Source organism: Aphelocoma coerulescens, chromosome 5 (genome assembly GCF_041296385.1).
Source record: "Aphelocoma coerulescens isolate FSJ_1873_10779 chromosome 5, UR_Acoe_1.0, whole genome shotgun sequence".
Taxonomy (NCBI): Eukaryota; Metazoa; Chordata; class Aves; order Passeriformes; family Corvidae; genus Aphelocoma; species Aphelocoma coerulescens.
Genome location: NC_091019.1, coordinates 11,933,144 through 11,960,829, shown reverse-complemented (window position 1 = coordinate 11,960,829; position 27,686 = coordinate 11,933,144). Strand labels below are relative to the sequence as shown.

The following is a 27,686-nucleotide window of genomic DNA, read 5'->3' as shown; positions in this document are numbered from 1 at the left end:
TTAACTTTGAGGTTACATTTACTCCCTTTCTCTTGCATCTTGTGCTGTTGACCTTGCAGCACCATGTGTAACTTCTTTCTCTTTTCACTTGTTGTTGTCTAGAGTAGTGTCAGCCTTTGCCGTAGCTGCAGATCCTATTCCTACAGCTCAAAGGCCATCCTTATTACATTTTCAGGAGATAGTGCAGTGATTAGGAAGCTTTACAGGGAGCTTTTGCAGTCCTTTCAGCTCTGTTGTATCTGATCACTGGGTCAGGACCGTTCTGTGTGTGTTTGGAGGATGCAATAATGTATGCAGTAAATAGAATATTTTGAGGGAATGGAAAAATCCAGCTGGCAGCAGTACCAATGAACCCCAACTGAAGGTTAAAAGCCTCTTCTAAACATGATACTTTAAGGAGTTTGAATGTAAAGAGAAAAAAGTAATCTGATTTTCCTCTTATTAATCATGAAACTTCAAGGAAGCTTTTTGTATTAATAACTGCTTCCTTGGAGTAGCTGCAAAACAGGTGGTAATGCAGAAGTCCGTGTTAGAAATGATGTTTAGTTGCAAGCGTGCCAAGATTGTTTGCACAGTGGGGAAATTGTGTCACAATATTACAAGCTAATTTGTCTTAATCCTAATAAACTTATAGATGGAACCTAAAGGACTCTAATTGCTCACCTGGAAATAATTGTTGCAGAAAAATAGCTACAGTATGTAGAACGTGTTTTTCTCCACATTATGTGACTTCATTGTCTAACCCAACTCTTTGCTAGTCAGTTAATCAACCCAAAATCAATGTATGATCTTAATCAATATTAGCAAACAGATGTAATTTTTTTGCTAATGTACAAGACTTGACCCCTTGGGAGTACTGTGGGTAATTATTCGTGGATCAAAAATTGTCTTATAATGTGAATTGTTTTCACCTTTTTGAAAGAATATTCAAGTAAAAGCTTTTCTCTTGATTCACAGGATGTTTAAAAGCACGCTGCAGCCTGAGAAACAAAAGCAGAATTATGGTGTGGATCCTGGGGACAGAAATTACTGCAAAAAATCCTGAAATAAGGCTTTTTTCTAGGTAAGGTGTTGATCCCATATCCTAAAATACTTCTCATTGTATTAGATTAGCATTACATGTTCTCCTTTTCTGAAACACTTGATGCTAAAACATTTATTTAAAGTAAATATTTATTAATATATTATTAAATCCATGCATTTTATCATTTAATAGTTAATATTTTTGTGACCAGCAATGTAATGTCAGTAGTATTTAACAGTGACAACTTTATGATGGTAACATAATATGCTATGGATGGTTTGCCTTATTCCATTGTGATATAACCTGAAAGGCCTCTGTCAGTCTTTGAAGGATGAAGAAACTAAGGATGATGTTTATAGAATAAAGGAATTATTAGCAGCTGTTTATTGTCATAAGTGGATTAGAGAAAGCAGTTTTAATGCGGTGTTTATGTTAAAGCTGTTTAATTTTGTGAAGAGGTACATGTGTGTGTGTGAGCATCATTAAAATTCACACTCTTTCAATGGCTTTTGGGGTAGACTGAGTAAGTTTCTGACTGTGGAGCTGTAAGTGGCATTGAATCTCTCTGAGGAATTCTCTTTTTTCTGTCTGATGTACCATGGTGTAAAACAAGGCCTAAGGTTATACTTGTAAGTCCTTTTCTTTGGTGGGAGGTGATCAGGCTCCTTGGCAAGCTCTGGCTTTGGGGCGCACTGGAAGAGCCACATTCTCCCCAGCACATTTGGGTGGTGGTGGCAGGGTGAACATTTCACTTTATTTTAAGGTTCCCTGGTTTTATAAAACCTGACAAGGGTTTCTAATGTTTTGGCAAGAGTTCACAGTGCCCAAGATGGATCTGCTTTGCACTGTTTGAAGTTGAAAATAGCTAAATGGTATTTTGAGTCCTTTAGCAAGTGATATCTTGGTGCCCCTAGTTTAGTATGGGTGACATTTTAAAAGATTATGCAGTGAACAGCCAGGTGAGAAACGGAAAGGATTGGATTCTCAGTTATTATGTGCCATGAAATAAGGGGAAAAAAGCTGACTGACAAGTGCAGTTGGTTTAGACCTCAAGTGGGGATATTTCAAAGCAGATCTCTGCTCAGCTATGCATTTAAGTATGATTTTTATTTTGTTTCCTTTTGATACTTCAGCCTTTCATATAGAGAGATATATGTCACAACACAGTGATTAACAGCTGAGTTGTGGAAGCTATGGTGAGGATTAAGAGTGATTTTGTTCTCAGTGTTGAGAAATAACATCTCTTCAGAATGGCAGTACTGATTTGATTGATATTGAAGGTATTTTCTGAAAATATTCATTGACATCCATAGATTTATAATTTGATACGTACCTTAAGTCATCAAAAGAGGTTCTCTTTGTACTTTGGTTATAGTCATAACTCACTGCAATCTCAAATGTATGCTCTCTTTAAAGACACTTCTGAGACTTGTTATTGAATTTTGGCTTTATTGTAGCTGGGAACACATTTCACATGACTGTACATGACTGAAATTCCATTCTCAGGTTCTTTATAAAATTCTTCATGCCCAGCTGACTGGCAGGCTTTCATATGTCCATACAGCCTGGGTTTTGAGGATGGTAGACAAGCGTTCTTTCTTTTAGTTGCTCCTTATTCTTCCAGCCTCCTGTGATTCTCTTGTGTCCTGTGAGAGGCTAATGAGTCACTTCTCATCATTTAGCTACTTAGATTTTCAAGTCACACAGGAGTTTTCAAGTCCTCACATCCCCCAAAAGAATATCAAATGCAACGGCAGAGTACTCTCATGGTGCTGTAAAATTTTTGGTTCTGTAAGAGGGAAGAGCCTTGAAACAGGGTCTTTTTTGATGTCAAAAACTGTAATCCCTCTTCTCCAGATGCTGATGATCTTCAGGGGATCTCTGTTTCAGGTCTGCAGTCTCTCAGGAGTCATTTTAGAGAGAGAAGAATGATAGAAAAGTGATGGCATAGCTGATAAAAGGGTCAGGCTGCATCACAGAAAGCAAAAAAGAATTAGACTAGAGAGAAAATCAGTAGATTTAAGGATGAAAATATAAATTCCATGATAAAGAAGATAATGTTGGCATCTGGGAGAAGAGTAAATACAGATATGTGGTATTAATATGAAAATGAAGAGAATATAAAGCAGAAATCAAATTAAATCAAATGGAGGATGTTTAAAGAAATCACCTGAAAACTGGGAAAAGAAAACTAAAGAAAGGTTGTACTATCAGGCATCAAAATGAGCTGTAGGGACCAGCTTAAAATAAGGGAATTAATTTTAAAAATGACTGTGTACAACACTTTGAAAAGTGAAAAATGGATACCTTGCAGCTCGATCTGCATGTTTTCTGGAGCTGGTGTCTCATTTCTTACACTTTCCTGTATGCTCTCTGATTAATGCTCTCCTGTTTACCATTCACTCCAACAAGGGTGACCTCTGTTGTTCCATATTGCATATGTTCTTGGGAGCTCTGTTGTAGCTGCAGTTTTTCCCCTTGTCAGTTTGTTCCTTTTGGCTTCTAAATATAGCTTTTATTCCTTTGAACATGCATTATTGGCCTCACACACTGTCAACAGTAAGAAACAGATTAGTACATAAAGAAAACCACTAATGTTTTCTCAGGTTAATTGTGTGTGAGAGAGTGAGCAAAATACAATGTCTAGACTTAAAGGAATGCTGCTAGGAATACATTTTTTCATTTGTATTCTGAACATACCTGCAGTAAATGTTCCTGGCTTCAGATATATTGGACTTTTATTTTTCTGTATTAACCCATTGAGTCCTTGCTGCTGCTGCTGCTGCTGCACAAATATTTTTGTTATTAAGTAAAAATAAAAGTAAGTTATATTTCTTTGAGTTTAATCAATTCCTAAGAAACTTTAGGCAATTAAATATATTTGAACTCTGTCATTTGTAGTCTTTTTATAGATGACCCCCAAGTTTTATTTGCTAACTAAATAATGATTAGTGTCTAGAACAGCTGCTGGCATGCGTAAAGCTCTTAAGTGTTTCAAGTTAATGCCTCAGACTTTCTCTATGGCTGTGCTAGTCTACTTAAGAACACAAACTAGGGTTTGTGGAGAACTTTACCCCAGGGTGCAGTTTGTGGTAGAGGGATATTTTAAATTTGGGGCTGAATATGCCTTATCCCAAACCTGTGGATGCAGAGCTGCCATCGTGAGTGTCCCTGGTCAGCAGAAGTTCGTGAACATTATTAATCATTAGAATATTGATACTGATAGCTCTAGGAGGCAGTGTTGAATTAAGGTAAAGGTTCCTGAAGCTAAGGGTTCATACAGTTTTAGTCTCTATTACAATGTAAGACATTACATGGGAATGTTATAAAAACTGTGATCCTTACAGGCCTCATTATGCTCACAGCTAGAACTGTTTACTCTGAAGTCTGTTCCTTACTGGTTGTAATGGAAACAACACTTTGAAAATCTCAGTATGGATATGAAATTCTGTTTCTGAAGACATTTTGGCTTGGGACAACACTTTTTTGGGGGAAGAATGACCATGCTGGAGGTTGCTTTGCTGCCTTCTTTGAGTTACGGCTGCAGTCTACAGAAGAGGAGTTTTGATAGCAGGTGTTACAACCAGAAGCATCATTTTTAGGCTCAGATATCTAGATCCTGAGAGGCCAATGTGAACTGTGCTTCTCCTCTAGTAAGCATCCCTGAATCAGCATGCTCTGCAATTAAAGCAAATTTAAAGAGTTGCTTTATCAGTTCTGATGTTTTGTCTTCATTTCCCTATTTTATATTTGTGTTGGTATTGTGTGCACATATGAACATGTATTTCTTCCTCTGACTTTTCTGGGCAAACTGGAGGGATTTTTGTTCGTACACTCTGTGGCAGAATTTGTTCACTCTTCTCAAAGATAAGTTTGAAGAAAAATTAATCTTTCAGTTATATTCTTTAAAAAAAAATGGTAAAGAAATTACTTGGTGAAGAGTACATCCAGATGTTTATGAAATACACTGTCATTTTCTTTCCAGTGATGATTTGGAGCTGGGTAGGTCCCTGGATGCCTGATTCAAATAAGCATTTATTTTCTTTCGTGTCATGAAATTACAGCAAATGTCAGCACTGCTCTCCTGTTCAAGTTTTAGCTTGGGCTGTTTGCAAAGGTGCAGGAATGAACCTTCCTATGAAATGGCATTGAAACACATTCAGTGCTCATGGATGGGGGTGGATAAGGAGCTCAGGAGGCAACAATTCTCTGGTTGTCCAGAAAGTGGAGGATACTGTCTAAGTTCTTGGTGGTCCATACACAATTTTGATCTGGGGAATTTAGCAAAAGTGAGAGTTCATTTGGTTCACCTTTGCGCTCTGCAGCTTTGTAAGGAAATTTCTGATGTTTCACATTTAATTGAGGACAGAAATCTGCAGTTTGAGAGGTGAACTGAAAACATGAGTGCTGCTCAGGTAGCCAGCCAGAATGCTTTTGGATAGTGGCTTCCAGGAAATACCTGGAATTAGGAATGAAGGCTGTATTTTGATTGCTGGGTAAGGGGTAAAACACGCGATGTTCCCTAAGCCCTCATCTGGTGATGAACTTTCTGACCCTAAAAACTTTCAAAACCACAATTTCTTGGTAGGCAGAACTTATGTGTGAAAACTCAACTCATGTTGCAGCTCTTGGAGAGCAAGTTCATCCTGCAACCTTCCCTACTATCAGTGGGGACTGCAAAGACCTCTCTCCCTGAACGTGTTATGGAGTTTATAAACACTTACAGTACCTGGGGATTTTTACATCTCCATTGCATTTAAGGGAAAATTGCAGATGGATTTACAAGCCATCGAAGCCATGCAGTTTCAATGCATAAATCTCATTCCCTTAAAAGATCTGGCTAAGAAATAAATTTGACTATGCCTTAAGAGCAAAAGGTTAAATGGGAAAAAGATGGTTTTTTGTAACAGTTTAATAGAAAGCACCAAGTGAGCCCAATTCATTTAAATGGCAGTAGCCATCATTGTCACAGCAACAAATCCTGTTGCTCAGGTAGAGCCTCATTTGTTTGAAACTGTCCAAAAGTTTTTTGCTTTAATCAGAAATATAAAAATAGCCGCTATGTTAATCAATGTGTTATTAAAGTAGAAACAGGGGAATACGCCAAAGAACATTTGGGAAGGGCTGTGCTGCTGTGTATTGAGGTATTGGGTTTTAATTCAAGTAATATCACCTTACTTCTTGCTATTTATGTATTTGGTGATAGTCGTCCTTAGGGTCTTTTGGGAAATTTAGGAATTCTTTCAGGAATATCAAAAGAGCTTATTTGCTGAACTTTATTTTAAATTCATTTAAGAATTGTTCCTTGTCGGGGTCCCTGCCCCCCCTGCCATGTAGCCCTGGGAGAGGGGCCCTGGGGGGGAGGCATGGGGTTTCCCTGCCCCTGGTCAGCCTCGTTCCCCATGGGTTGTTTTGTGTTCCCCTGTGTGGGCAAGGACCCTCGGGTCCCATGACTGTGATCAGTTCCTCAGCAGAGCTCCGGCCATGGGGCTGGAGAAATAAACATCTCTGAAACATCTACCAAGGATCTGTCCATATATATATGTCTTTTCCACGGCCCTCCTTGTTTGATACATCATGTTACAGAATCCCCACTGTAACAGTTCCTAAGATATTTTTCTCTTTAAGAATGGCATCCAAAATGGAACATTGAAGTAAAATATAGTTATTCCAATTCCTGTACCCATAGACTATTACTAAATTAGCTAAATTATCTCTTTTCTAAAAACAATTCCTGGAGATTTCTGATGGAAGTGCTGTATGGCTTTGTGATCCTTAAAATGCTGGATTTATAGAAGGCTGTTGTGATTGTCCATATGACTTTTTTTCTGTAATGTTAACAGGCAGCATAATTCTGTTGATGAAAGGCCATTATTATAGAAGAAATCTGTCTCTCAACAAGTTCCCAGCATCTGACATGAGAGACAAAATTGTCTGAGGACAACATTTTTCTGTTGGGACACGTGTAGAAGCTAAGTTCGACCACTGGAGGCAGGGATCCAGAGCTTTTGGGAAATGTGAGTTCAGGACCACTGACAGCTCTGCTTTTCACTCCACCCTCGAGCTGTGTGTGCAGAGCAGACCCGTGCTGGGTGGGAAGTGCCTGCATGGTTTTTCTAGGAGACGAGACTGCTCTGTTATTCGATTACTGAATCTCTGAAGTTTGCATTGATTTTTCGAAGCACTCTCAACTTAGAATATTTCAATGGGCTCTGAATATGAAAACTGCTGACTGCTTCTCTCTCATAAACAACACATTTTTAATTTGGGGTTTTTAAAAATCCCCCCAGTTTTGCCCATGTCAAGAGCTTTGTATGCTTGTCTCTTTCCTTCTGTGGTGACATTTTTGGCCTGAGATTGAGCTTTTAAAGAATACTCTTTTGAAGGACTAAGCCTTGGTGTCTCGCCAAGATTTTTAAATTAAAGCTCTCTTCATCAGATATCTGTATTTTCTTTGAAAAAATAATAATATGGCAGAACAATGATTTCAAAACTGTATCGGTGGAGTATGCTTTAAATGTATGATTAGTTTGTAGGCACTTGAAATTTAATTTTACAGTTTTCTCCTACCCCATGTGTTCCCTGCTGTGCCTTAATTGTTACTGGCAGTGAAAATCTGAAATAATCTCAAAGACATCTCGTTCCCTCAGTTTTATTAACTTGAAGCAGATAGGAGCAGATATATTACTGCATACCTATGCCTCAAATACTTGCAATCTTCAAGAATAGTAGTTATGTGTTATAAAAATGGTTTAACCTTTTGTTCACAAATTGCTTGGCTTTCTTCATGTTTGGGTAAAAAACATTTAAACCTTGTTTCTGTTACTAGCTGTGAAAATAAACTGGTATTAAAATCACATGGAGTTGGAGAGGTAAGGAGGGAGAAGGTAAAGGTCCAGGAGGAATTTTGTAGTTGATCTTCCTGTAAGATAGAAAGAAAAGAGCAGCCTCATTGGTTCCTTCTGGCAGAAGTGGCTGGACTCCAGCAGAGCCTGAATTTAGAAAAATTCAGGAAAAATTCCACTCTGAATGTGGAAAAAAAACTATTGCAAGAATCTTTGATTGTTGAGTGCAACACAAATAGGCTTTTCTATTAGAATTAGAAAATCTGTTGGAATTTTAGGGTTGTCTAAAGGACTGGTGCTTCCCCAAGTGTTCCAGGCTGGGGATATTTAAACCCTGTGATTGCTTATCACCTCCTTGAATGAGGCACCACCTCATATGACAGTCCCAAGCTTGGGGAGAGGTCAGGCAGCTGAAAACATTGTCTGTGTGTGAGGATGAACTGCCCAAATTAAGGAAGAATGTGGCACCTACTTTGTTTGCCAATCCTTGCTAACTTGAATTTAGGACTCACAAATGTTTGTGGGAATTTTTCCCTGCAGACCCAGCAGTAAATGAAAAACAGGTTGTCAAGAAGCCCTGCACTGAACCAGTTGCATTCTCTGTAGTGGACATATCTCTAACTCTTCTTTGCTTCATCCTTAGGACTCTTTCACAAAACCCATCTCATCTCACCCTCCTGTACCTGCATTTTGTCTGCAATGCCACTATGTGCTGATATTTTCTATAAATAAATAAAATACGTGCAGATGTGACTGAATATCCAATGGAAACCATTATGGTGAGCAAGAGACATCATTTCTTAACCATCTTTTCAGCATAACATAGATCTGTATCATCCTATAAACATGTTTTGGCTCTTTGAGTTATTATTAATTAAATAATCATAGGCTTCTATTGCTAGAAAAATTAGAATTGTTAAATAGAAATACAGACTGAAAGGAGCATTACATTTTTATGTTTATTTTTAAACACTCAGATTTTTTTCCTAAGTGCATTGCAAAGCTCTTAAGAGTAATAAAGCATTTAAAAGTTGTTCAACATTTGGTAAGCTACATTCATTATTAAAAATGAACAAATAATATTGAATGGCATCAGAGAGCTGTATCTAGTCTATAAAAAGCTGTGTTGGTGGGGACTGTTGTTAGCACTCATCATGAAAACGAGACTGTTTACTTGAGATGTGTATTAAAAACATAGGCAAAAAATGTTCTGAATTAAAACAGACTCAAAAGTATTTGAGTTATTGGGGGAACAGGACTTTTCTTCAGGAGAGAACTTAAAACAAGGAAGTAGACTCGTCATCAAGGCAAGTGGGTTAATAGATCAAAGATTGCTCTTTTGTTCTAATTTAGGGTGTAATACCAAACTCCCTATTTCTGTAGTGCACTTTGCTGTGCATGATCTCATCTTGGCTTTTTTAGTACTTTAACTCATATTTATTGCAGATTCCTAGAAAACCATCCAGCACAAGCTCTGCAGGAGCCCTTTGGCTCTAGCACACAATCTACTTGTGCTTTCTTTATATTAACATTTTTTGAGAACTGTCTTAAGAAAATTTTAGGAAGTGAAATTTCCTTGAACACCATAGAAGTCCTTTTGAGTTTCAAATATTTTGAATTCTTTCTGTATTATTGGCGTTCTAGACAGTACCCATGAAACAAAGTCAGAAATAGGAGAAATTAATCTAACTGCAAGTAGGGAGGTTTTGATGACTACCCAGGTGTCCAGCTTCCAGCTTGGTCCTGAGAGGGCCCCACAAATTTCCAGTCATGTCTTCTAGGACACTGAGGCATCTGCAGTGGGAGTAAGGGTGGTTGGGAGCATTTGTGCTTGAAAAAATAAGGTAAATCTCTTGATAGCAAGAAAAACCCACCCACGTTGTGAAACTCATTAGAGGATGGAGGGAAAGGCATTGTTGTGCACAGATTCAGCATGATTTAGTAATGTTTTAGAAATTTGGAGCACCCCCTATAATAATTTTCTCATGTTTGATGGGACTGAGACTTAGGCAGGAAGTGTTACTGGCACTGCTGCTACTTGTGTCCACAAACTCAGACCTTTAAATCACAGCAAAATAAATAAAATAGACAGTACAATAGGATAAGAGTAGCAAAGCACAGTTGTGCCTATTCAGCTACTTGTTGCTGTAATAAAGCTGATGGAGAGGACAATATATCAAATCACTTTGTGTGCACAGACCCTGATGTATTTTCCCCGATTTTCTCCTTTGTGGGTGTTTTGTTCTGATAGTGCTACCTCACAAATGCCATTTCAGTATCTACCAAATGTTGCATTTGGTTGGGAGAATTTACTCCAATTTTAATCCAATCACTGCTCACACACTGGATGTATCATGAGAGACTTTCTAGCTCATTAAATCAAAATCAATGAGAGCTTGAACTTTTCTTCCATGTCTTTCTTCATTTGATGTTGTAATGATTATTTAAGGAAAGCACATTTGAAACAAACATGAAAATAGCTCTGTTCAAAGCAGCAGGATGAGTTTGGGATAGTTTCTTGTTTAGGAGCAGTTGAATCAGCACAATGTGTTGATAAGGATGTCTAAAATTCATAGGTGCAGTGGTGGGAAAATGCATTCTTTAGATCCATCCTGTAGCACTGTAGATTTTTTGAGTTTTAAAGAACTACAGAGCAATATTTTCAATAATGATTTGATTCTATGAAAGTGATGGTAAAGCCATTGTTTTGAAACAAATGAAAGATTGCTTAATATTTATTATCATGGGGCTTAATTTTACCCTCATTTGCCATTGTGCTCCCTGCTGATTGTTGCGTGAACTGTTCAAAGTGTGATCTGTTTCTAATAAGCATCAAACTGCTCTTTACTCTGTTTTATCTCCCTTTTCCCCATAAAACTGCTAGGTAGAAGTGTCATATTTGGTGGACTGCAATTCATGCAGGCCTTTGAGATAAATCTTCAGAGGCTGTTGTGGCTTGGTGGTTGAAGAAAGGATTAAGATTTGCTTCCAAAGGCAGCCAAAAATTGGCACAAACAGGTCACAAGTCTTGGTGTCGCGGCTTGGACGAGCTCACCCATATTACACTAATTCTGCACTGTGCTGGTTAATCTGGGATTATCCTGTACAATCACAGGCCACTTGAGGGTTGAAATGAGATTTTCATATTGTACTTTGCTCTTTTCTGCAGGGTTCAGCCTGTGGTTCCCTCTGGAAGTAAACACAGGTAAAGGGATGGAGTGGTTTAGTCTCCATGTGCAGCTGGGAATATGGGAGAGAGCCCACAAGGGTGAGGGGAACAATTTCATCAATGTTAAAGAGCTGTCTGGAGGAGTGGAAGTCTACACAGGAGGGACAGGCTTATCTGAATTCAAAAAGTGATTAGAATGCTGACACTTAAAAGGATGTGGGAATATTTTGAAACCAGAGTAAATACCTTGTAGGCAGAATGGGGACTATCCAAGGATGCTGAACCAGAAAAACAGAATTAACCTACTTATCAAAATGTTTTGAAAAACAAACCCAGAAATAAAGTGTCACTGTTAAAGAGCAGAATAAGGGGGACTGTAAGAAGCAAGAAAATACCCTGCCAAGAGGTAAATCTGTGTTCAAAGGGAAAGATACAATGGCTGGTGGACTCCAACAGGTTAAATGTGAAAAACAAGACAGGGAAGGGGATAAAAAGTGAATAATAAATCTTTTTTTTTCAAATACATAAGAATTAGAATTAGGAAGCTAGAGAGTAAGGTTGATAGATGATCAAGGTGTAGAAGGAACACTCAGAGAAAATAAGCCCACAGTAGAAACTTAATCTTCATTTTTACTTCTGTGTTCTTCACCCAATGCAATCAGGCAGTGAAAACATTTCCAGTAAGATGACATAAATTCTGAAAGCTTACACAGCTTTCAAGAGCAGATCAAAGAAATTAATGGGCGAGGAACTCTCTTGGGGCTAAATACAAAGATGTTCTCTGTCTTAAAATTTGCCTGAGCTACACATCACAGGATGCTGGGAGAGCGCATCGCGATAATGTTACTTACATTTCCTGAAAATTTCCTTGAGCACCCTCTTACTGCCTTGTTCTCCCTTGCCTGAAAAGCTTTACTAAGTGATTCAGCCACATCAGGATCTCAGAAAACTGGAGCAGTGTCAGGATCTGAAGTGTCAGAGATATTCAGCATGGGGCAGTTTGCTGTGTACTCTTCTCCCAGGTGTGTCTTCCAGTGCTGCTGTGGGGTGGAGAGGGTGGAATGGGAGGGCAGTAGCCACATTGGAAAGGCAGCACTTTGGAAAAGGGGGATTGTTTTTGGGCTGCCTGCCAGCCCCCAAAGAAATGTTCAGTTCTCAGTCAATTTCCTACAAACCTGAAAAAGCCAGGTAGAGACTGGGTTGGGTGCAGATTCTGTGCTGGATGAACTCTGGTCTGGACATGATTTTTGTCCTGTGCTTGTTGGTAGAAAAGGCACAGCGTTTACCTGCCACAGGTACAGTTCCTGCTCATTAGCAGTGGGAGAGAAGAGCTGCTGACTGCCAAGGGCTGGATCACACGTGGACAAGACAGATGGAGAAGCTCTGCTGACTCTGCCATCACCTCTGCTGCAAATTGGGTTATGGCAGTGTGGTGTGTGGCCTAATGGAGCTAGAAAAAGTGACATTAGTCTCACTTACTGATAAAGTAGTAGAAAACTCTGGTGTAAAACTTGAGATTTTGCTTTTTTAACAGTACTTCACACTACTGAGTCTATTAGACTGCAGAGATAGTCACACATTTCACTTATTTCAGGACAGATCACATATCAACTTATCTGACATTTCCTAGAATTTGCCTATGTGTTAGTCATTTTGGGCTGCTGTGGAAGAAGTTGCAGAGACTGAGCAAGCAGCTTTTCTTCATGACCAAAGTAATACTGCCTGTATTTCCAAATAAACCTTGTACTACTCAGCACTAGGATTGTTCGTCTTGGGAATTCTGCAAGCAGATAATCTCAACTAAAACCTGATGTCAATTCTCTTCATCTTCATCATTTACTACATTGACTCATTACATATTTTGTGTCTTAGATGTAAAGATCTGTGGAAGTCAGGGACTGGAGTATGTCAGAGTAGGTGGACCCATTTCTGCTTGTTACATACTCTTCAGCAAATATTTAGTTTTCCTATTTATATCTTAAAAATGTACAGTACAGAAGTGGAAGAGGATGTTGAACTCTTGCTATCACCTTCACTCTCAGTTCTCTGAGAAGTGATGTACAACACTCAGGCCAAAATCTACAGGCCAGAAGTTCAGATTTGTGTTGTTTCAAAGAGGGTTGAATAGTAATTAAGTGAATACATTCAGACACTTTTTAAAAGAAAATTGGTTTTGTTGTCTTGTGTATACATTTGCATATTTCTAGCTAGTTTAGGGTTTATTATGGATGTACTGAACTTATTTTCTTGATCCAGTATTGATGGAAGTCTTTTATAGACAGAAAATAAAAGAAGGAGATTGGTGCCATTGGTGGTTTTCCAATTTCAGCTTGGAGAAAGTGACTCTGAAATCACCAGCAAATCCTTCCAACCCAAGACAATTCATGTGATATGGATATTACAGGAATTTTTCCATTACAGTTTAAGTTAAGAACACACAATTCAACTTCATTGACTTAATTTTAAAGCAAGGAACTTATGGAACTGAACTGTTTGGCTTCTTGGGAATGAGGCATTTGTAGCTGATCATTTGCCACGTGCCACAGAGTATTTTTAAAATTTTGAAAATGGAAATCGTAAAGGTTGAAGGTAATGCTTGATATTTGCTGAATAAGATTTACCTTCTTGCTAACTTTTGGACATCCATACTGTGACTCTTCTCCGACTTTGTGCCCATAAGACTTAATTGATTTCTGTGGCACTGCATCAGTTTTAGGTCAGTGTAACTGCTTACAAGTTTAAAAACACATTTGCAAAGATATTCTCAGTTGCCTTTTGTAATTGCCTTACAGCTGGGAGATGGCAACATTTGAAATGTTAAAACTTAAATAATTTGTTATTAAGCAGGCCCTTTCTGAGATTTGTTACGTGTCTGTAGTACAACAGTTTGAAGGCTGGGAATTGTAAATGAAACTCAGCTGCTGGGCTTTTTCCCGGTGTTTTCCTTAATTTTTGTAGGAAAGGGAATAAATGAGGAAAATACACAATTTTAATCTGTTCATTCAACAGTTGCCCTCTGGTATTTGAACTGCAGTTACAAGCAAATGACTGGGAATACTTTTTATTTATATGCTTATATATATACACTCAAGACTAAAGATGAGATTTTAACACCTATTTAACATGTTAAGGGTATCTCACCCTCTGAAACGTTGGAAATTCTTAATTTGCATTGACTTCAGTGCTTAATCCAATATGAATGTTGTGCATCACCTTGTAATGTAAGGAAGTGGTATTCTCTGTGTCACAAACAGTGCATGGAAGTGCAGGGGGACATAAGACAAAAACTCTCAGTTATTTAGAGGTCTGTAGAGGCCAGGGAATTTTCTGCACTGCTCTGATCATGTTGGCCAGGCAGGTGTGAGCCAAGAGCACCGACCAGGGAGCTCTCAGATATCTCTCTTGCTTTGTTCAGGTTAATAATGTGGACTTACTGATGCACATCTGCAGCTCAATAAGTGTCTTTGCACCAGTCAATTCTTACATATTCATCTCCTGGTAATTCCTTTCTGAAATCCATGTCCCATATTGTCTTCTACACCTCAGTAGCTGCAAAGTGAGAAGAAATAATTGGCTTGAGTAAAACTATTTTTTTAGCTCCTTTGTTACTTACTGTCTGAGTGACCATTGTCAGTCCTTTCAATGCAGCATCAAATAGATTAATATAAACCATTGCCAGTGGTGGTTCAGCCTGGCCTGGCTCAGCACAGAAATGGACCTGGGGCATTCATAAAACCAGTTCTGGTTAATGCAGTCATAAAAACTGTTCTTACTGCCTCTCAGCCATGAATTTCTGCAGGTTTTTCCATTGCTCTACTCTATCTCCAAAGATGTAAATGGGAGAGAGGCTGGTTTCCTTCTGCCCTGGGCTCTTGGTAGCTTCTAGGTGTGGTCCAGGGTCACCTGTTGATTGCCAACATGAATGGGTGCTAAATTGGGAAACTTGGGCACAATGAAGAGTTATAAAATTAAACCTTCACTTGACTGAGTGAGTATGAATAGTGATAAGTGCTCAAGCAGAGGTCATGAGTGACAGAACTAGTCACCTATGCTAACCATTGGTATAAATTATGCATTTTCAGATTAATATTTAATAAATGTCACTATTGAATATGGAATTCAAAACCACAGCTAGGAAAACAGTACTTTCATCATCTTTGGGCCCATTTGGAAGGAGTGCATTATGAATATTTGTTATGAAGTTTTAAAAAATAAATTTTTCAGCAACCATACCAAATTTATGTAAGTCTAAATACCTTTGGAAGCAGGGCTCTTGTCCAGAGTAATCCATAATTATGAAGTTCCCTGCTTGGAAGTGAGATGATTGATGCTTTAATTCTGTACAGATAACAAAATAAATAGAATAGCAGATTATTTAATCTGTTTGAATTTGAAGCTGTCTAGATTTCAGTCTTGGTGTTTGCCTCCTTTCCTCCAGCTCCTTCTTCCAAACCCCTGCGGAGTCGTTGTCAAGGTGTGCCTATCTGCCTTCTCCTTGGACCACGCTGTCTTCTCTCCACCTGAAACTCTCCTGGTGTCCTCCCTTCCCTTGGCAACTCATCCCACATGTCGTCATTCCCTCCTCCTCTGGCCTCTCTGTGCTGTGGTCTCCGCTCTCTGAAGAAGTTTCTGGGAAGGTTCTGCACCCACTGCAGGAATGTCCTGGTTGTGGGGAAAGCAGGGAGAAGGTAGCACTAACAAATCTCCTGGAGAATCCATACCCCCCTAGCTCCAAGTTCTTCTCCAAGGGAACAGATGGAACCTGACGGGGTGGAGGTGTCTTGCTCCATGTAACCTGATTACGATTTCATTTTATGAATAAAAGTGACAAGCTGAGCGTGCAGTTCTGATATATGCAATGGCATCTGATGCTTTATTTATTTTTGTTTGGGTTTGGCTCTGGGAGGAGGGTGATTTTAAACATTTTGGACTGCCACAGAAGCACCATCTGTAGCTCTCTCTAGGTTTTCTTATATTTTCCAGGTCACTGATCACTTTTGTGGGGGGAGGTCTAAGCTCAAGAAACTGCATGGAATTCATTTTACCCTTCACACAGAATTAATGAAAAAGGGAGGAGATATATTGGTGGCAAATGCTGAATGCTTGATAAAAAGTTTGATTTGACAAAGGTTTTGTCAGGGGATCACATAAAGTTCAGGTCAGAGTTGAAGGTTATTTTTTTTTCAACAGAAAGCAGCAGTAAGCTTAAGAATGTAAATTTGGTTTAATTCCATCTTTTGCTAAAGTAAATCCTAAGAAAGTGGAGACAAGATGTGCAGTTACAAGTCTGTAAGTGCACCAGGATGTGGCTTCCTAATGAGCAACCTGAGGGAGGTCTTGCCTGTTGATGAATAGTTTATACTTTTAAAATGTGTTATGCATTTGACTTCTTGCTCCATAAGGAGTTTGACAGATGGCTGAACTTGCATCAGAGGAATATGCTGATATTAAATTAGTCTACAGATGCTACAGTAACTAGGGATCTCTTCAGAGTTCCCTGTATCCCAAAATAAAGAAAACCAAAAAGCAAGACAACTCTCTGTTGAGATGTTTGTATTTGGGTCACAAGATGTTCTTCATAAACTCACAAGTCGTTTTCATTGCACAAACCAATCTTTAGTCCAGGAGAAGCACTACCATGTGTGCTCTTATTGCAGTTTTGTGGGAAGAAGAGAGTTATAAGCAAGGGGAATTTTCCCCTTTACTTTTCAAGAACCAACCCCTGAGTCAGATGTTGGCCCTTTGCCCAGTGGCTCTGGTCTCAGTGCAGCTTGTGGCACTGCCTTATCCACTCATCTGTTTGTGATCCGATGGCTCTACCTGAAGAGAACAGGATGGTGATGGCCAGAAAGCACCTCTGCTGCCTGGCTGTAGTTCATGCAGGTGTGATAGCAGGGTGCATGCTTAGAGATCTGAAACCTAGAACCCATTTCTCAGAGTCTTACCGCCACATGTAAATTAATCTTGGGCACTGTCTGTTGTGAAGCTGCTACTCAGATTGTTCCTGTGGGCTTTTTAGCAAGGGCTTTACTTCTGGATAATATTTGAAAGCCTAAATGCAGGAGGAAATGCCCAGTTTTCCCTGGGAATTGTTATATGGATGTGTATATATGGATTGGTTTTGTTTCACCTTTGTGAGGAACATAGTTTCAGAACAATTTTCTTGTGCTGAGCTTTGTTATGGAGTTACATAAACCATCCATCATGCACATTCCAAATACATTAAGCTAAGTGTTTCAGGCTAATTGACAATGTTCCATTAATTTCCACTGCTGAAAGTGATCTGGAACATTTCTAATGTAGTTATTTTTCCTTCCAACTCGTGCATCACAACAGCCCTCTTAGTGCTGCTTTTGGTCCATTCTCTTCCAATTTTAAGAAAGATATATCATACAGCAGTAATTTATCAGATTTTTAGCTACCTGCCTATACTGGGGAATTGAGTTTTGTCTGCTCTCAGCAGGACCTTAAATTATTTCTTTCATTTCCCTACACTGGTCTGTTGTCTTGAGATAATTACAGACACAAAGATTTCCTACCAGATATATAAAGATAGAGAAAATTGTCTGTAAGTCAAACTTCTTCTGTTGTCTGTAAAGAGGAAGAGAGAACAGGGTCCAAACCAGCTATTCTTATTTTTGTAGTTTTGAAATTTTGCTTGGCCTGAAAATCACCAGCAGAGGAAAAGCTGCACTGCTGAGAGGAAAGTTATGGAAAAACAGCCTTCACATTTGAAAAGCAGGTTCCAAACCACGTAAATGAAAAGTGAGGAGGTAACTTTTCAAGAATGATGAATAGCCATGAAGGAGATAATTGATTTTTATTTACTTAAATTTTTGTACTACCATTTTTTGATGCTGATTTGATGAAGACCACAAATTAGGAATTTGTGCTGGTTAAATGTGTCCTTTTCTTCTTTGTAAAAGTCCAAACAGCTGCCACAATATTTGCAAATTTGTACATTGGTGCAAAACCATCTCTTTGAAAAAGGGTGAGAAAAGTTGATTAAGATCAGATACCATTCAAATCGGTTGGAGAGCCTCCAAAGCAATTTAAACAAGTGATAGTATTGCTCAGAAAGTTCAAATTAAGAGCAGTTTGTTAATAGAAGCAATGTGAAAGCAGTTATAGTGTAATGCTCTGGCAGATCCCCATCAAGCTGAAGAAATGGGAAAAAGGAAAAAATGCTTTCAAACACTTTATTTTGCTAAAGCCACTCATTTTGTTTCACTTCTCTTTGAGATGCTAATGAAGGGCACAAAATAAGTAGCAGATCCTGATTTTCCTTCCCCTAACCCTGTTGAATCGTGCCTTAACCTATAGTGGCCACATTGAAACGGGCTGAAACCAGTTACAGATTAATAGATTACCCTCTGGAAGAATGGAGTTAAACTGCAGCTGTGTTAGCAGCAGGAACAGCAGCGTGGAGCTTATTTTAGTGCAGTAATGTATTTCTCTGAAACATTCTCTGTGCTGGGCTGACTGGGACAAAGTCTGGAGCTGTAATCTCAGTCAGCTTTGTCACTCAGTAATACGAGTGAACAAATTCTCTGTTTGAATGGTGTACAAATATCTGAATGTACCTACAGTCTTCTCTCTAGAGGAGAGGAAATCCTTTCTGGATGATGCCCAGCCATGTTTCTCAAGGTTAGAAAGGTTCTCTTGGATAGTGCTTTTCCTTTGCAGCCCTGGAAAGGTGAAAAACCTAAGAAAAGGCTGTCAGGACAAAATTTTGTAACATGTTTGTCATCCTAACATTCATTACCTGGTAAAGGAAGGTACTTACAGGCCACTGTGAAAGTGTATTTGTGTTCTTCAGCAATGCTTTACAAAGACATTCTCCATAAATGCTTTTGGGCTTCGAAAATGGTGTGGATTTTGTGAAACTTCAGGTAAACAAGCTAAAAAGAGTATTTTGCAGCTTCTCTTGGAAGGAGGGTATGGGATGAGATAAAGCAAACATGATTGGCAGAGCTTTTGTACTCTTTCTCTTCAAAAACCTTTAAAAAAAAAAAGCTGAGTGACTGAGTCATATTCAGTAGACTAAAAAGAAAATTTAATCTCCTTTGTACTCAAGTGCATGGATCAGTTACAATGGGCACTTCAGTATGCTTGTGGGCTGGGGCAGAGCCAGACCTGTCCATCCCTGGCAGCAGGAGAATATCCTTATTCCCAGAGCTCTTCTGCAACCCTTGGGAGCTCAACTATCCCTCTCTTCTGCAAGGGATTTTTCCCCCAGAAAACCAGGGCAAAACCTGTAACTTTTTTTTTTTTTTTTTTTTTCAGATATTTGGGTAATATTTCCAGAAATGGTAAGTTCCAGGTTCAAATGACCAGGAGTTGCACTTAAAGTCAGCAGGCAGCACTGGCTTAATCTCTTCATGTGAGTTGTCATAGGTTAGCAAGCATAGTCCCGGAAGGGATGTCCTTGCTAAGGGGTGCTTACAGCTTCCTCTGGGACCTGATAGAACCTATCAGCTGGCCAGTTTGAATATGGACAATTCTTTAAGCCACTTAAAGTTGTGACCGCCTCTGTGATCCACACTTAAGAATAGACAAACTCCCCCCCCCCCCCCCCCCCAAGCTCTCTCTCATTTCCTGCTCTGGCACAGGTGGCTGCAGGCCCTGTGTGGGGGCCAGTGGGCCCGGCCAGGCCCTGCTTGGGCCAGGCCAGGCCGGGCTACGGCCATCCTGGAGCCATGGGCCTGTTCCAGCCATGGAACCACCCCCCCACTGCCTTGCCGTGGGTGGCCAGGGCAGCTCGGAACCCCCCCTCTCTCCACTGTGATAAGAAACATTCAACATTCCAGCTGCAAAGCTGCAAGGCTGAGGTGAGATTAACCCTTTTATTGCTGTGAAGAGCTGAAACCCTGAGGGAAGAGAAAGAGGAGATGCTTAAAGCTGAAAGTCTGTTGTGAAGCTATGATACATCAGAGTATCCCGTTGTAATTTCATGAAGATATGGGGGGTGGAGTGTTCAACCCGTAAGCAAAAGCACCTGCGCTGAGATAGGCAGATGCTGACGCAGCTGTAATTTCATGGGAAGTTTGGACAGGGAGAGATGGACCAGATGAACCAGATGAGGACTTTTTGCTCCAAATGGGAAAGGAGAAAAACCTCAATTCCTAGAGATGCTCCCAGAGATAGTCCTAAAGATGAAGATGAGGAAAACCCTTTGCTCCCAGGGAAGGAGAAGGGCCTCTCTTTCTTTGTTTCTGAATGGCTCAACCTTAAAATTGTACCCCAAAAACCTTCAAGAGTGGACCCTCGAAAGCAGTTGCGGGAAAAGCTGCAAGTCAGGGGAAGGGACTCACATCGCGAGCAGAGAGACTCCTCTTCCTGAATGGACTGAACAATATTTGGAAGTGGGTGGCTGTCTCGTTGTGATCATGTTTTCATAGCAGGAGCAAGAAGAGACTTCTCTTTCTACATGGACTGAACAAGGTTACTATGGAAGTGGTAAACAGACTGAACATCTTAAGGGTTGTCTTTTTACATTGTCAGTGGGAGAAGGGAGGAAAGTGGGGGGAGGAGGAGAGTTTTGAAGGTGGTATAATTTTTTTTTTTTTCTTTTCTTCTTTTAGGTCTGTTAATAAACTTCTTTATATTCTTTCAAGTTGGTGCCTGCTTTGCATTTCTCCTAATTATTATCTCACAGAAGATAAACAGTAATGAGTATTTTAGACCAAACCACTACACTAAATTGGTGTTTCTACCCGGTTACAAACCCAGCCTGCGACAGAGTATAGGTGAACTCTAATTACCTTCATAAGTAGCAATTCTGTGTACAAAAAACCTACAGCATTGGGGTGGGGGGGAAACAAGATTAATCTGTGTGTAGCATAATAAACACAGATATACCTATATTAGTGTGTGTGTAACATAATATAGATGTAATAGCTGTACAAGTGAAACTTGTGTTCCACAGCTAGGCTGGCAAGAGCCTCCACCTGATGGTGTGAACATCAAATACTCCCATAACGCTTCATGATGTTTCTAGGCCCACCAGCACTGCCCAAAGTTCTAGATAATTATTATTGTGCTTCAAAAGAAATATGTTATTTTCAAGCAGGCATGTATGTATAAATAGTATGTTAAACAGGTGTTATGGGCTGAAAGCAGGCGACAAGACTTCAAACTTATGGAATCATAGTTTCCCTCCTGGAAAATGGTTCAAAAGCTTCTCAACATGTTTGGAATCCGGCATGTTGTCCTGTTTCTGTGCTCGACACTTAAGTTACCCAAACCCTTTGGCAAAGTGGGTATATGCTCTGTATTATAATAGGAACATGTAACACCATTCACTTTCCATTTCATTCTATGAATAAAGGAAAAAGCTTTCTTAAAAATTCCACACTGATCGTCACCCTAATTCATTCTCCTAAATGTGTTTCAGAACATTCATGTGTAAATTATTCAGGAGGCTGTATTCTCTGGCCTCAGGTTTTAGAGATAAATCCTTAAATTTCGGATCATGTTTCCTTCTTCCATCACTGGAGCCTGGTATGTCTACAAACAGGCTCAAATCCACTGTGCTTGCTGGTAAGAGGCACTGTCTTCCTTTGCATTCCTTGAGACTGACTGTTTTATGGTCTTCAACAAGGAGAAAACCCATAGGGAAACAGCTCCAGCAAATCACAAACCAGCTGGTCTGCTCCGAGGGAAAGGAGGTGAAGCTCTGTTGGAGCCTTTTATAATCACACGAGCAAAGGATGGAACAGAGAAAACTGCTAAAGAGACTAAACAGACTCTTAGGCTTAATATCAAGCCTCCAGGAGCAGAGTACAAACTGTGCCTTTTGCAAAGGGGACAGAAGGGACTCGGTGATGGAACCAGGGTTGCAGAAACCAACCTGTTTTCCTCCGTGTGCATTCCATCCTTCCTCAGCCGCAGGTGCCCGTCTCGCACGGATCCTGTAATCGGTGCAGGAGCCCTGCAGGCGTCAGATCAGTCCATCACCCACTGAGCACTGATGTCAAAAGCAGCGTTGTGTGCTGCCCCTGCACCAGGCAATCCCCCTGCACCTCCCAGGAGATGTGATTGTTACACGCTGCCTGTCCAGCTGCCAGCTGTGCTTAGCAGCATTTTGCAGTTTTTCAGGAAAGCTTGAGATTTCACATCAGTAGAAAGGAAGTGAGTAACATCATTCAGGACTGTGAAAGCACAGTGCTAAAAACTGGAACTAAATATTCATGCCAGGGATGTTACTATCATCCAGGCTTTTAGGGGACTGTCCGAATGGGTGAAATGAATTCTTTTTCCATTTAGCTCTGTGGCCAAATTTACTTGCTTTGGTGGGAATAGGATTAAAGTCTTTGATAACAGAATTTCCTGAGGAAGGGAAGTATAGCGTGGTCATGGACAAATCTAATAATTTTTCTGCTCTAATCATCTTATGCCTCAAAGAGGAACTTATACCCCAGAGGGGCTAATATTTACATAATTGTAATTTATTGGGTAAAGATTTTCCTAATGCAAAGAAACATCAAAGTGTTTGTCTTTGTCAAGTTCCAGAACAATTTTGAAGTTCACATGGAAACCAAAGGTAAAGGCAAATATTCCTTTTGGACCAATTAGAGAGAAATAGCATGCAATATGTGAAATCATATAGGCTGCTTGAGTATTTTTAATGGAATGCAATTAGCATTTTGTGATGAGCACTTATCAGTGCTGTCTGGGTATAACGTACATGGCTGAGGGGGTGGTTTGATGGAGTATCTGATTAAAGTAATTGGTTATGTATTTGAGCAGGGCGTTTGTGCTAACTTTATAGACGAGGCAGTGCTTGTGTAAAAAAGAGCTTTTCCTAGCAATAAAGTTCTCTCCAAAGAACAGCATTGGGTATTGTGATTTCATTAATTCTACTACACTGTATCTGTTTGGGTGAAATACTGATTGTTTATCTGTTACCTCAGGCTGCAATAACTCTAACTGTGCTGCTTTTTAGTATTAAATTGTGGTGTTGTTTATTTAATACCTTCACATGTCTTCTCTTCAAATATAATCTAAATAACTTAACCTATCAATTCAGCTCTACACTGTTTGTTGTTTAAAAATCTTGAGGTGTTCTAAAGACATGAATTACACAAGTTTAATTGATTAAGCTTCCTAAAGATCTGCGAATGACTTTGCTGTTCCTGCAGGCAGAAAAAAGCAGAAATGGAAGCCCAGGCTTAGGAAATGGTGCAAGATAAATACTCAAAGTCAACCACAGCAGCTGGCCTTCAGGATTTGTCATAGCCACAGCTCATGAGTTTCCAGAGTTTTTCAGGACCATTGAGAACATCCCAAGGAGCTCCTGTTCTGTTGCAGTGAGAGGAAGGAGGGCTGCTGGGAAACATCTTTTATTGGCTTAGCCGTGCTGTTGAGGAAGGTGAGCAGAGAGCTCACACAGCAGATGCATGTGACTGAGAGGAGCTGGGGAGCAGCTCGAGGAGGAGTCAGGAGCAGCTTCCCAAACACACTCTCAGCCTGAAGTGGTTTTCCTCCTGTGAGGCCTTAGGAGGTGTTCTCAGCTGTCCTCCAGCTTCAAGAGAAAGGCTAGAAGTTTTGAAATGTAAGGCTTAGACTTATACCATTTTTCCTTTTGAATGAGAGAGTTGAGTGTAAGCCCCATTTTTCTATGGATTTAACACATAACAATTTCCTAGGAGGCTTGAACTTCTTGGGGTGCAAAAGCATGTAGGAAAAACCCACATAAAATGCAGTGCTTTGTTCAAATATTTGAATTTGAAATAAGTTTGTTTCCACATATTCTTATCTGTTGGCACTTTTTGAACATTTCAGTGTCAGAAAAGCTCATAGAAAAGTTAATTTTTGGCTTGCACGTTCAGCCCTGATGGCTTTTAAATTTGTTTTAGACTGGTTTCCCTAGAGACCTCACTGTGGAATTTCTTCTCTTCTAGCTAAGGTGCAGGAACATTGCTATTGATTGGTTTATACTCCAACCAGGCCAAAGCCCTGCCCATTCAAATATTGAAGGGAGAGCTTTAGATAAAAGAAGCGCTATACAATTTCAGAATCTGAAATAACAGGGAAGAAAACCTATTTTCTCTTATTTTGAGGGCAGAAAATGCTGGCCTTAGTTTAATAGATTATAAATCGCAAACCCAAACTTTCTGTTGATAAGGTACTGTTCCCAAAGGGCTTTTCCCAAGTTAAACCACCCATCCCATTTGAGATTATGAAAAAGTTCTGTTATTAATGGATAATTAATGGCAAATCACTACTGTAGTCCATGAGTTACCAGCAGGAGTAAAAAGTTCTACACATTTTCCTCTCAAGCAAGGGTTTTGTCATTTTTTGTTGTTTTTTTAACTTGTTTCTTTGACCTGTGGGAATTTTTTTCTTTTGTTTTCTGTAGCTCAAGTAAGTTTTTGGGGTTTTTTAATCTTACTGCTTTAATCATGGGCAATTCAAAACAGATAAAAATGAAATAGGAGAAAAGGGAATGCAAAAATTAGTAGTAAAGCTGTTGGAAGCAGCAAAGTAATGGTTCTTTAATTTTGCTGCCTCCCCATAAAAAGGATTAGCATTTTCTAATGAGCACCTTGGAAGGAAGATCATGATTCAAGGACTCCTCGACCTTGGGACTGCACTAGGTCTCACCCCTGGGTAGATGTGGTGGTTTCCAGAACAAGAATTTGGCAAGGATTTGCAGTCTGCCTCAGCTCAAAAGGTTCAAGCTGCTCCTGGATGCCATAGATTTGTTGAGATTTGCTACAGAAAATTAATTGGCATTCATGAGAAGTACTGCAAGGGTATTTTTCTTCACAGTTTAAATGTAGCTGCTGATCAGGATAATTTCTCAAACAGTGTATTTTTCTCTCTTGTCTTGTTTATTAATAGAAATAATACAGTGGAGAGAAATTCACTCCCTCAAACATCTTGATAACATGTTGGCTTTGTTTTGTTATTAATCCTCTCCATGAAATTCCTGATTTACATCTTAGTAGTGGCAACAGTAATTGCTGTACCCAGTTTTATTTTCTCAAAAGTTCATGGTTAGTGACAAGTTTTCGGTGATTTTTAAGGGTTTTGTTGATTGAATACTCTTCAGTTACCTAATACATGAAATACAGAACTTGGAGTTTCCTGTTGCAGTTTATTCTTAGTGGAAGCTTTAAAAATAAATGTCTGGAAGAAATAGCCCAATAAGGCATTGTTTTAGGCCTTGAGCAATTATATACTGTAATCAATAAATCTCTTTCTGTGAACTAGTCAGGGTTTGAAATGGCCTCTTTTTATGTGGCTGTTTTGTCAGACATTTATTTTCACATCTTCCATGACATTTTACTGCAAGAGGAAGTTCAGGAGAATAGTATTTGGGTTAAATGATAAAATTTTGGGGAAACATTTTTATCCTTTAACAGAAATAGTGCAGGTGTTCAGGTGGTGCAGCACTGAGGGATGCCTTGCTCTGGTTTGTACTAGAAATGCCTCTGGGAGATTTACATGCTTTGGTGAATGTTTTGGTTGTACATACCAGAATTTTCCTAGCCTTAACAAATCCTCAAACTTGTGATGCTTGAAGTCTGGCTTTGCCCCTGTGCTCCCAGGCAGCCCTGAGCCCCGTGTCACTTTGGTCCTGCCACATGAGATACTGACTTTTAAATAATTGTCTTCACAGGCAGAATCTTGATGTGACATTTTTGCAAAATTTTGTGTTCCCTCTGTATGACTGAATAATGTCCAGGGAAAGCTGGTAGTGGCTAGAATTAAGGAAGGAGTCCCTGGAAAAAACACTGGGATTTTCTCTCTTCTCCACTACCCTCTGGGTACCAGTGGTGAAATGTCCTTTGGACAGGCTCTTAATGATGCAATTGCCTGTACATGAGGAGAATGCATAAAAGGTATGCAGGATTCACTATGTAGTCATTATTGACAGAATTTTTGTTCGGGGGGTTGCTTTGGTTTTGGCTTCTAGCATTTATTTTAGTGATACATTAATTATCACTTATATCTATGTATTCTGACCTATTTCACTGTTGGTAATCTCTAATTAACATGCTTTTTCTGATTAAATATCAAAGTGCAACCCTTTTTCCTTCCAAACCCTGTGTTATTTCTTTCCTCTGCCCGCTGTGTGTACTTTCTGTGTGTCCCCTCTTGGAGGGTGTTTTTGGCAGGCCCCCGGTGGGATGCACAGCTGCCATGGATACCAGCAGCACAAGCTGAGGAAGAAATTATCAGAGAGTGGAAGCAACAGCAATAATGGGTGGATGTCCAACCTTGTACAAGTGTAAATTGTCATCCTGCAGCTTAGGTAAACTATGCATGTATCAGAAATTAATTTTCTACCTCCTCCAGGAGTGAGTTTGTATTTATGTGCCTTTGAATAACCTTGGGTTTTGTTTGTAGGAGGCAGTTTTTTCATGTAATGACTCCCTTTGATATTAGATTGCTTTAGAAATTGCAAACCCAGTGGTAGTTGCAGAGGTTTAAACCTGTAAATCAGCAGGAGGAGCTAGTCGGTGAATTGGAGACTTAAGTGATGATCCAGAAGAACTGTGGTGTGTTTGCCTATTCAGATGCTGAGAAGTGAATGAGTGGAGAGTTGAAGACACAGTTGAAGTGGGACATAAAAGCACAGTAAATATTCTGAGTTTGAGATGGCAGCACTGACCTGTACATGCAGCACACGATATTGAGCAGCGTGCTGTGTGGTGGAGGAAGCAGCAATTCCTCAAAAATATGGCTTGAATCAGGGGTTATGATATTGTTGCAGAATTGTGTCATTTTTTAACCACAGTAACACGCCTCATTTCCTTTGCAAACACATGTGAGGAGGAGGGCAGCTCTGCTACAGGTGAAGGTGGTAGACAAAAGCAAGACATTTCTGAAGGAACTGCTGAGACAGGCCATTTTAGCTTGGAACGAGTTCAAATACTCTCATTTACCTCAGCCCATTTTGAAAAGAGAGAAAAAACATATTTTCTGGGTAGGTTTCATCATATTTATTGATGTGGTCGACCCTTGCACAGTAGGCCTCTGAATAGGCTGTAATTCAGCATGCCTTTAAATTTTTTTTGTTATTTCTTTCTCAGAGGTTCTGGGGTTGAGGAAGCAAGGAAGCAGATTTAATGCTTGTTTGTTGTGGGATTCAGCTTTGTCTTATAATATATAGGCAATTTACTTTGCATTTGTTTCTGTCAGCCTCTGTGTCCAGTGGGATGAATGGGATGGGAGTACTCATTCATTTTTTCCATCATGGGATTTTGTTGCCCTTAGAAACAGAACTGTGGATGAGATGTCACACAATAGAATTGAGTGAATGGTTTTACCCCTTTGGAAGTGGTTTACCTTCCTCAGGTCCTGAGGAATGAAAAAAGAAAACAAGCGTGGACCTTCAGTTTACCCCAGTTTCCATTTTGGGTCTGAAACAAGTGGGAGCAGGGAGGATTTGTCAGGCTCCACACTTCTGTTCACAGAGGGACTATGAGATGAGTTGCACCTTAGGTTTTTCTCATCTGGAGAACCAGTGAGAGTTAAAAGTGGTGGATGCAGCACCAAGACAATGGCTCCGGGGGCCCTCAGGCACTGGAGAAATCTTTGAGACGTGATTTAAAGCAGCTTTATGCTGTGTTGTGTCTCATTGCTCAGTGCACATGCAGGCTGAAAGAACCAGGTTTTGTAAAGGGTAATGGCC

The 27,686-nt window shown here is 39.7% G+C and overlaps 1 protein-coding gene across 20 annotated transcripts in view; it reads left to right on the top strand.

Annotated features, from left to right (window-relative positions):
- Positions 1 to 15,869, top strand: part of LOC138111206 (uncharacterized) — a 32,966-nt gene extending 17,097 nt beyond the window's left edge. For 15 of the 20 annotated variants that reach the window (XM_069016549.1, XM_069016540.1, XM_069016550.1 and 12 more), the window contains 3 exons: positions 958 to 1,063; positions 11,039 to 11,074; positions 15,477 to 15,869. In XM_069016549.1, coding sequence (XP_068872650.1) covers positions 958 to 1,063; positions 11,039 to 11,074; positions 15,477 to 15,804 — 470 coding nt within the window. In that variant the 3' untranslated portion in view covers positions 15,805 to 15,869. Of the gene's footprint in view, positions 1 to 957; positions 1,064 to 8,512; positions 8,649 to 11,038; positions 15,374 to 15,476 lie in introns of those variants that run through there. The other 5 variants (XR_011151276.1, XR_011151278.1, XR_011151277.1 and 2 more) reach the window with 4 other exon arrangements.
- The last annotated feature ends 11,817 nt before the right edge of the window (positions 15,870 to 27,686 follow it).